This window comes from Vigna umbellata, chromosome 4 (assembly GCF_029865625.1).
Source record: "Vigna umbellata cultivar VRB3 chromosome 4, Vumbellata_1.0, whole genome shotgun sequence".
Lineage (NCBI taxonomy): Eukaryota > Viridiplantae > Streptophyta > Magnoliopsida > Fabales > Fabaceae > Vigna > Vigna umbellata.
In genome coordinates, this window is record NC_142168.1 from 11,279,891 (window position 1) to 11,289,738 (window position 9,848).

At 32.0% G+C, this 9,848-nt stretch overlaps 2 protein-coding genes across 2 annotated transcripts; both read left to right on the forward strand.

Moving 5' to 3' along the window:
* Positions 1-4,649: 4,649 nt before the first annotated feature.
* Positions 4,650-5,072, forward strand: LOC148199224 (receptor-like protein kinase ANXUR2). The gene has a single exon (XM_088112605.1). The coding sequence runs from the start codon at positions 4,650-4,652 to the stop codon at positions 5,070-5,072; it is 423 nt and encodes a 140-aa protein (XP_087968731.1).
* A 1,056-nt stretch (positions 5,073-6,128) lies between these two features.
* LOC124832510 (receptor-like protein kinase ANXUR2) lies at positions 6,129-8,053 on the forward strand. The gene is made up of 2 exons (XM_047306727.2): positions 6,129-6,863; positions 7,279-8,053. The coding sequence occupies exons 1-2, from the start codon at positions 6,239-6,241 to the stop codon at positions 7,668-7,670; spliced, it is 1,017 nt and encodes a 338-aa protein (XP_047162683.2). The 5' UTR covers positions 6,129-6,238; the 3' UTR covers positions 7,671-8,053.
* Positions 8,054-9,848: the final 1,795 nt, after the last annotated feature.

Below are 9,848 nucleotides of genomic sequence, written 5' to 3' on the forward strand. Positions count from 1 at the left end.
TTTAAAGATGAAAGTACTATACGATTTTTTTGAGTATCATTCTGCCAAACTGATGCAAATTGGAATAATATTAAAAATATATTTTATTTAACATTCGTTAAACCAATATTAAATTGAATAAATTTCAAAATAAAAAAAATATTAATATCGGTCAAGCTCACGATAAACTATTTCAATTAAAAACATAATTTAAAAATTGGAAAATAATTAAATTGGTTAAGACCACACTAGTTAGACTCAATCTTCAAAAACCCTACTTAACAAATTAGTATCAACGATTTTATAGTTAGGAACATATACATGTGCAATACAAATTCATTACTAGCAACTAATTGACATCGACTTGTATTTGTTACTGTCGGTTTTTGGTTTACAATAAATATCTGTTTTAATGTACATGTTAATGAAAAATAAAATACTTACGGGTTATAATTAACTTAAACCTTCCTCTCTACTACTTATAGTTTCGTCAATGTGTATTTTGATGTCTATAAGAATTTAATATATATATATATCATCTAATTATTAAAAGATAACATATTCTTGTAATAAAAATGTAAAGTTTATAATAAAAAATTATTAATAATATTGTACAAAGCAAGTAATTACTTGTTTTTGACTAATGTTTTACTAAAAGATCAAAATTGTTTAATTTCAGAAAACCGAAACATGTATGATATTTAATATTTGTAAAAGTAAAAAAGTAATACAAAATTATAGAAAGTAAAAATTAGATTGAAAATTTTATATTTTTAGTTAATCGACAAATCGTTGAGCAAGTTATGCAATGATATATTCATTAAGTAGACGAAATATTTGTGGCTAGAAACCATAGTTGCTAACAATATATGCACTTTTCTATATATCCTTCTGGCATTGAAAGAAGATGATGAAAGCTTAATTATGAGTGCTATAAGTGAGAGAACGTTGAAGTTGAAAGAAAATGAGTAAGGAAGCATTCCATTACGTCCAAATAAATGTTTCTAATAATTTAATCTAAGTCTTATTACAAGTTGAAAGAAATAAGTGTTTGTGATTTAAGTTTCTAGAACTAGTTAAATTTAGTGTTCCCACTTGAAATTTAACTTTTTTTAACGAAACATTTAATGATCTGAAATCTTTGATTTATTAATAAATAAGGTGAGGTGTGAAAAATAAGGAAGAAAATAACGTTTTAATAACTACAAATGAATTATTAAGTTTAATATTTACAACTAAAATAGTCTTTAAGTAATTATTTAAAGAAAAGTAAGTACCAGTGAAAAATCACTTTTTATATATTTCAATCAAATTGAATAAATTAAAAGTTATTTCTCTTTAAGTTATATAAACGTGAATTATTTATCTAAAGCAAATAAAGAGTATAAATTTTATATAATTAACTAAAAATATATAGTTATTAAGATTTCAATACTTTGTTGTAATTTATCACATATAATTATCTATTCTATAACTTTTAATTTTAGAAAATATAAAAGCATGGATGTGATAATCAAAATGTTGCAATTTTAATTTATATATATAATTTTTAGTCTACAACTGTAATAACAAAATTTAAATATTTACAAGTTTTGTATTTAGAAGGGGTGTATGATAAAGGAATTGACACCGTTATTAAACTGTGGATCACTGATTAATTCCATAGATTGTATATATAAAAAGATTGAAAAATATGCAACTATCAAAAATGGATTGATCTCTAATTTAAATGTAAATTATATTGTTATTATAAATTAATATTACAAAAAACAATAAGGGGTTGGAAAATATAAATATTATAAAAATTATATATTTACTATATTTTGCAGGTAAATATCAATGCAGCTGTTGTTTGGTGATTATCATACATAAAATATTTAAAAAAATTGATTTTAGTCGTTTTTTAAAAATTTGTTTTTATATTTTTAAATTGATGTATTCAATCCTCTCTTTTTTTAATATATTATTTTAGTTCTGTATATTTAAATTTAATATCTAATGAATTTTTTTGACTGTGACAAGATTTACAGAAAGATTGTTGAATGAAGTGAGAGTTTTAAACCTTATAAACCAAAAGATATTTTTTTTAGTTAAACCAGATTGAAATCCTTAAACTGAAGAAAGCGATCCACCGTAGGCACAGTTTTAGCGTTGTTTTCAAATGTTTATCTTCAACGGAGATGTTCCGCAAAACTAATGGTCCATTGTTTCCCACAATTATTAGCCTTTCATGGTCATCATAACTACCCTAATCAATTGCATGTGGACTTAATCTTATATGGGACATTTCATATATGGAATAATATCCAATATTTTATCTGTATTAGAAAAAATGAAATATTTGAGAAAATAATAATAAGAAAAGTGAGTCGTTAATCTCTGTAATGAAGGTATTTTTGTGTGTTTGTATGAGGATATCAAAAGATCTTAAATTGTCAACATTTGTTTTCTGTTAAAGTATACAATATAAAAATAGTGTACATAAAACAACGTATTCAATTATGTTAACTGTTTTTTGTTTGCTGTGGTTGATATTTTCAGACATATTAAACAACTTTGTTTGTAAGTATTCTTTTTGTAGTACGCACTTCTTTTAGATATCTCTACCTTTTGTGGCCTGTATTTTTAGCATTTTTATTGTATCTAAAGCTGTTATTCTAATTATTATGTACTCTAGTTTAGATTTCAAAGAAAAATAAATTATTGCTTGAGCCTAGTGGAAATAAAGTCGATTAGTTGGTCATCTATTGTTGATAGCGAGTTCCAATATTCTAGAGTGTAGTGTGTTGATAGCGCAGAGCGGGTTGAGAGTGGAAGAAACAAACAAAAAAGATTCAAATTATGCCTAAACGCCGTACTAATTGACCATTTAATATATACCAGATGAATGAAGAGATAGGGAAGAAAACTCATATGGACTATTCTACAACACGTTTTTATCTTCTTTTTCAAAGGGGAAACGCGTAAATGAAACCAAAACAGGACAACCTTAGCTATAATGTTTGAAGAGGGCTAGATAGATGAATGCTTCTGGGCAAGTGCCTAGACTAGTAATTAATTAAAGACTTCACTAGTGCAGTTAGGGGAAACGACAACGTTTATTTTCGTCAATAGACAGCGGTTCTTGAATCGAGGCATATCTAGACGAGATAAAAAGTCTACAACTTTTTGCTTCGATTTTGAACCGAGACATAAAAGGGTAGGATACTGTCTCAGTTCAAAGTTAACCGAAGCAGTAGATTTTTTAATTTTTTTTCGCAGGACTTTATACCACGGTTCAGAGGAAACCAAGAAGTATGTGTAACACCCCTAACGGAGTGCCACTAGAAAATAACAAAATCTAAAATTTACGCCAATTTTTTTTTCATTTAAAAATCAACATCACGGAAACAAAACCTCAAAGGTTTAAGCGTCTTACAACAAAAAGTTCAAACCTTACAAATGTCAAATCCATTAATCAAAAACATAAAAATAACTTTAAAACATGATAAATTTCTCCATAGTTATTCCCATAAAACTTTAAGCGTCTTACAAAACTTCTTCTTCTTCTTGTTTCATGCATTCTCATGATGTTTGGCTTGCAAGGCTCCTTCAATGACACCTTCTTGTCCCATGGCTCTTCTTTGCTCATGTGCATGCAAGGCATTGAAAAGCTCTACAAGAGTGATCTGATTAAGATCCTTGGTATTTTCCAAGACTGAAATAGATGCCTCAAATTTTTCACTGTTAGAAGAATTCTTTTCAATAACTCTGGAGTCTGTGAATGCAGAACCAAGCAATCTGATTTGGTTTGCAATGTCCAATAACCCATTAGAATACTCTTTAAATTGATTTTGTTTCCTTCATCTTCTACAGCTCGAATTCTCGAACCAAGTTCAGCACAAACATTCCTTTGATTCTTGCATTTCCTTCATACTTTGTCTTGAGATAATTCCATATCTCATACGGCGACTTCAGAGTCATAATTCGAGTGAATATATAAGATGAGACTAAAGCGAACAAACAAGTCTTTGCTTTGGATTTCTTGGTCTTTTTCTCCTTGTGCCATTTGATTTGCACCATAGTAGGATATTCTCGGAGGGTAGGAATTTCATAAATTTTTTCAATTGCTTCCCAAATATCCACGTCTTCATATATGCCTCTATACAAACTACCCAAACTTGGTAGTTTTCACCATCAAACACCGATGGAGAAATTGAAGACAGATTGGGACTTGCTTCAACGTCCATGACAAAGACTCACATACCCCTTAAGAATAAGGCTCTTAATACCAATTATTAATTTTTAGAAGCAAAACAATAGCTATTGAAGCCAACAAAACGTATGACTTATAAATAGAAAACATTGCAATATTTAAAACTTAAAAAAGTAACTACCCACAATCCTAATTTTAATCCACCACACATAATAAACAAAATAACTAAATCCTAAAAATTAGAACAGTGACTCATTTAAATTAATAATAAAACACTCTTAAAGCATTTTTTTTAACAAACACGACTTTCTTTATATAAAGTCGTATTTACAAAGCACATTAACTAATTCCTGCAAATTGTTTTCAATTATGGAACCTTCGAGGTGAAGTTCCAGCAGAATGGTAACAAATCCAAGATTTTGTCAGTTAGAATAAGACAATGCTTTCATTTATAGGTACTATTGGCTACATCGCTATGGAGCAATTTGTGAACCTGACCATCACAGATAAAACCGATGTTTATTCATTTGGTATGGTTCTATTCGAAGTTGTGAGTGGAAAGAAATATATGAGTTTGATTACAGAAGAGGAATTTCCGATTGAAGAGAAAGTTGATCCGAAAATCAAAGGAAAGATTGCACCTGAGTCTTGGCAAGTCTTCATAGATATCATGCAAGAATGCTTGAAATACGAAGTAGATGAGCGACCAACAATGGGTGAGGTAGAGGTGCAACTTGAGCATGCTCTGTCGTTGCAGGAACAAGCAGATATCACAAACATCCATGGTGATTATGTTTTATTGTCTGAAACCTTTATTATTTTCCCAAAGCCTGAGTTAGAAGATGAAGATATCGCTATAACAGAAGACAGTGACTCAGAAGACATGTTTCATAGGTAATTTTGTGAGCTCAAATAAAGGCTTTTAGCTTTTCCAGACAAACAAAGAAGTTATCGTATACTTTTGCAATAGTTCAGTTCATTTATGATATCTCTAGCTTTTGTACCAATCCTTGTTCAAGCATTTTGATGAATGCTGAAGTATATAAATATGGAGAGTGAAGAAATTATTGTTGGTTTTTACTTCTCGTGTTTATTCTCAACCCAACTTCTATAAAATATTTGTTGGGAATATAACAGTGAGTCTAAGTCTTATAGACGAAAAAGTAGAGCACCTTATAAAGGTGGAAGACCCATTAATCCATTGTCTTAAAGTTTTGGATAAAGAGTGGTATCAATCCCTTATATAGTTGACTCTAATGTTATTAATATTGGTGTTTGTGTAATTAACAGGAAACCTTCTCCTCGATAGATCCAACAGTGACATCTTCACAATTTTGTTTTTCAGAATACGTACCTGCTTTTCATGATTTTTTTAAATCCAATATGTTTTTTATATTTTTTAGTATTTGTATTTCAGATTATAAATTTACATAAACTACGCAAATACTTGTTAATAAAAAGTAAAACACTTACTAGCTATAATTAACTTTAAATATTTCTTCTACTTCACATAGCTTCGTCAATGGGTAATTTTGGTTTCTATAAAAAGTTAATATGGTCCCTAAGCGTTTAAATTAAACAATTTTAGTCCAATATAATATATCATCTAATTTCTAGAAAAATCTAATATACTTTTAGTAAAAATGTAAAGTTTATAATTAAATACGTACTATTAAAAAATTCTAGAAAACAAGTAATTAATTTTTTGGTGGTGAATGCTTTACTAAAAGATCAACATTGTTTAATTTCAGAAAACTGAAACATGAAATATGATATTCAATATAATATTTGTGAAAACAACAAATTACAAAATTATAAAAAAAATATATATTTATTGTCAAAAAGTCAATGACCAAGTCATACAATTATCTATTTATTAAGGAGATGAAATATTCTTCAAATTTGCTAACAAGGAACAGTCTCAAATCAATGAAGGGAAAAGATTTAGGTGTGTTAAATAATCATTCTTCAATTTAATAATGTACAATTACCGTGAGAAACACGATATATAAGCACTTGAAAGAGTTGAAAGACAGATAACTCCAAAAGAAATTAGAAACAAGGATGTTTCTCAAATGTTGGGGCTTCTGCCATTCGAAGCACACAAGTTCATGTCAGTATACGACAATAATAGAAGAGCTGTGCCATCGGTTCTCTCTCGCCGATATTAGGAAATCAACCGACAACTTTGATCATAAGAGGCTAATTGGGTATGGAGGATTTGATATCGGAGTATATAAAGGTTGTCTTCAGCATGATGGTTCTGATTATACAGTCACTATAAAGCGATTTAAGGCGGATGGACCTCAAAGATGGAACCTGTTCAAGAATGAAATAGAATTGCTCTGCCAGCTTCGTGACCCTAATTGTATCACACTTATTGGATTTTGCAGCCACAAGAAAGAGAAGATTCTGGTGTACGAATACATGTCCAATGGATCTCTGCATCGGCACCTACAACATGGGGATCTGTCATGGAAAAAGAGACTAGAGATTTGCATAGGAGCGGCTCGTGGATTACACTACCTTCATGCTGGAGCCAAGCGCACCATCATTCACTGTGACTTCAGTACTAAAAGAATTCTTTTAAATGATGACATGGAGCCAAAACTCGCAGATTTCAGCTTTTGCCGACAAGGAGCACCTTCTCTGTCAAAGCCAAAACCAATTAAAGTAGATTGTGTTACGAGTAAATTTTATATTTTGAGCTTACACACCGCAATGATTTTTTGTTAGTTAAACTTGGGTTTTCAATCACAAAAGAAAACCAGAGAAAAAGAGAAGAAGAAACTCTGTTTATTAAACAGTAGTACAAATTAAACAGATTAAGATCACGTATCAACCAACCAACCAACCATCCAGGGTACATAGGGCGTTAAACAGTGATCTATATATACCAAGAAACCGTTAAGATGCTAGATGCTTTTTAGAAGTGTAAGATTTTGTAGACGTTCTAATGTTAGGCGCACTTTAGTCACAAACACTAAGAAAATCTAGTCTTACTATGAGTACATGCACTTTAGTAGACAGTTTTCCACGCTTTTATCAGAAGATATGATTTAGAGTTCATCTTCACAAAACTAAAGTAATACTTTCACCAATAGGTACTTCATGTTTCATCGCTCAGGAGTATTCCCGGGACGGTACAATCACGGACAAATGTGATGTTTACTCGTTTGGTTGGGTTCTAAAAGAAGTTGTGTTTGGAACGGGATACCTTATAGAAGAAGTGCCTGGTAGGCCGGTTGAGGATATAATTGATAAAAATATCAAAAGGAATATTGCACCTGAGTGTTGGAGAGTTATTGTAGATATCATACAAAGATGTGTGCAGTATAATCCTCATGAGAGACCAACAATGGGTGAAGTGGAGCTGGAACTTGAGCATGCTCTGTCATTGCAAGAACGAGCAGATATTGCAAACACCAATGGTGACTATACTTTGTTCTCCAAAACCATTATTAAGACTTGTAATGGGGAAGAAGACAGTGTTTAAGCTTCGTTAGTTACAATGAGCGAGTGCTATCCCACATTCTTGCCTAAGAAGGAAAGTCAGGGCACAAAATGAGAGCTTTGAACAGTGGTTAGAATCTCAGAAGAAACAAACAAAATATACATATAACTTTTTTTAAAAACGTTATGTGGAATTTTTCGTTATTAGTTAAAGTTTTGAAAGATAATTGTTAGTTTTAAATAAATCCTCTCAAGAAATTGAAAAACTTGGTTATTTCTCTAAAATAAATTGTGCCCATAATAGTAGAAGTCTCTGTATGTGGTTGAAGAACGCTGGTTTTACGATGAAAGTGAGCGAGGATTTGAATTCACCAAAACTAGGTAGGACTATTTCGTAGAAAGTATGAAAGAATGTATCTCAAGTTTCCAGAAAAATATTTAGACTCAATCTTCAAAAACCTACTTAACAAAATTGTTTTTGGTTTTTGGATTACAATAAATATCTGTTTTATAATGTACATGTTAATGAAAAATAAAATACTTAGTTGTAATTAACTTAAACCCTCCTCTCTACTACTCATAGTTTCGTCGATGTGTATTTTGATGTCTATAAAAATTTAATATGGTCTTTAATTATTTAAAATTAACCAATTACTAGTAAAAAATCAGCATTTAAACTCGCACAATAGATCTTGGTTTAGAAGAAACTAAAGCCTATCAGAATGCGGTGACATTTTTGTAGTTTAGTCGAACTTATATGCCTCGATTTAAAGGGAATCGAGGCATATAAGTTGTATTACCTCGGTTGCAATTCCAACCTATGCCTAATACTTTGAAAAATTCAACCACCTCCCTGCAGAACTGACTTCTCGCACTTGGCAGCTTTTCAGATCTTGCCTACTACCTTGGTTTTTGGGTGAATCGATGCGGTATGTTTGTCCAGCACTGACAAGTCTGATTATTGAACGTTCTAATTCTTTTTTCTCAACACCTACGACCTCAGTTCACTCAAACCCGGTGCGAAAAAGGGTTTATACTTCGGTTAGGTAGAAAACCGAGGCGTATAAGTTGAATGTAATTTCAAAAATGTCATTTTATATTTTATTTTTATTTATTTCTAAGGTGTATAGGCATCGATTGCTTTGTTAACCGAGACATATAGGCATCTATTATCTCAGGTAAGTGAAGAACCGAGGTAGTATAGCTTTTTATACTCCAGAATGTATTAAAAATTTTAACCTACTGTTTAATCTTCTTCTTCCTCCCGCAAGAGCTCTTCTTCCTCGCGCACCCAAGAAGTCTTCTTCTTCCTCATGCAAGCCTCCATTGCTCTGGCACCATCCTCGTTGCTCGCTTTCTTCACGCTTTGGTGCCTCTGATTCTCTCGTTGTTGCTCCAAAGTGTATTGTTGCATCCCTCCAAAGTGTCTCGCTGTTGCTCCAAAGTGTCTCATTGGGCTTGGCGGAGTTTCGCGAGATCAGGAGGAAACTCTTTTCTCATGGCGCGGCGAGAACGCGGCGGTGGCAACGTGGTGGCGATTAGGCGTTGGATCTGCGTTTCACGACACTTCCTTCACAATTTTGGGCGATTTTGTGGTCTGATTTGCAGGTTTGGAAGCTAATGAAGGTGTGAAAGGGTTCGCAATTCTTGCAATTTGGGGCTTGATTTCTGGTTTGGTGATTTTTGTTTGTAGGTCGCGAATGGAGTTTCTATGAAGACGAAGCTTGCAATGACACTGTCTCGTAATTTCCATGGTGGCACGATGGCTTCGCGTGATGAAGACGAGTTCTTGCGGTGGTTGTTGCAATGGGTTTCGCATATGGAGGAGATCGCGATGAGCTCACATGCTTGGAGGTTCGGAGATGGTGGCTTCACGACGACGCAATTTAGTGGAGGCACAGAAAAGGAAGAAGACGCGACTAGGGTTTATGAAAAATGGATGTGTGATTTGGAACTAAAAAAATTAAAAACACTCTACTGCCTCGGTTGTCTATGAACTAAGGCAGAATCCGAACCCTTTTGTCTCGGTTCAAAACCGAGGCAAAAAGCCTACTCCTTTATGTCTCGCCTATATATGTTTTGGTTGCAGAACCGCTGCATATAAACGAAAATAACCGATATTGTTTCCTTTAACGACACTAGTGAGTTTTAATCCAATATAATATATAATCTAATTAATAAAAAAATTTAACATATTCTTGTAATAAAAATGTATATTTTA

Excerpts from the sequence above, each read along its gene's own strand:
- LOC148199224 (XM_088112605.1), top strand. The coding sequence starts at position 4,650 with ATGGAGCAATTTGTGAACCTGACCATCACAGATAAAACCGATGTTTAT.
- LOC124832510 (XM_047306727.2), top strand. The coding sequence starts at position 6,239 with ATGTTTCTCAAATGTTGGGGCTTCTGCCATTCGAAGCACACAAGTTCA. Across the intron at positions 6,864-7,278 it reads TAAAGTAGATTGTGTTACGA|GTACTTCATGTTTCATCGCT; the intron begins GTAAATTTTATA and ends TTTCACCAATAG.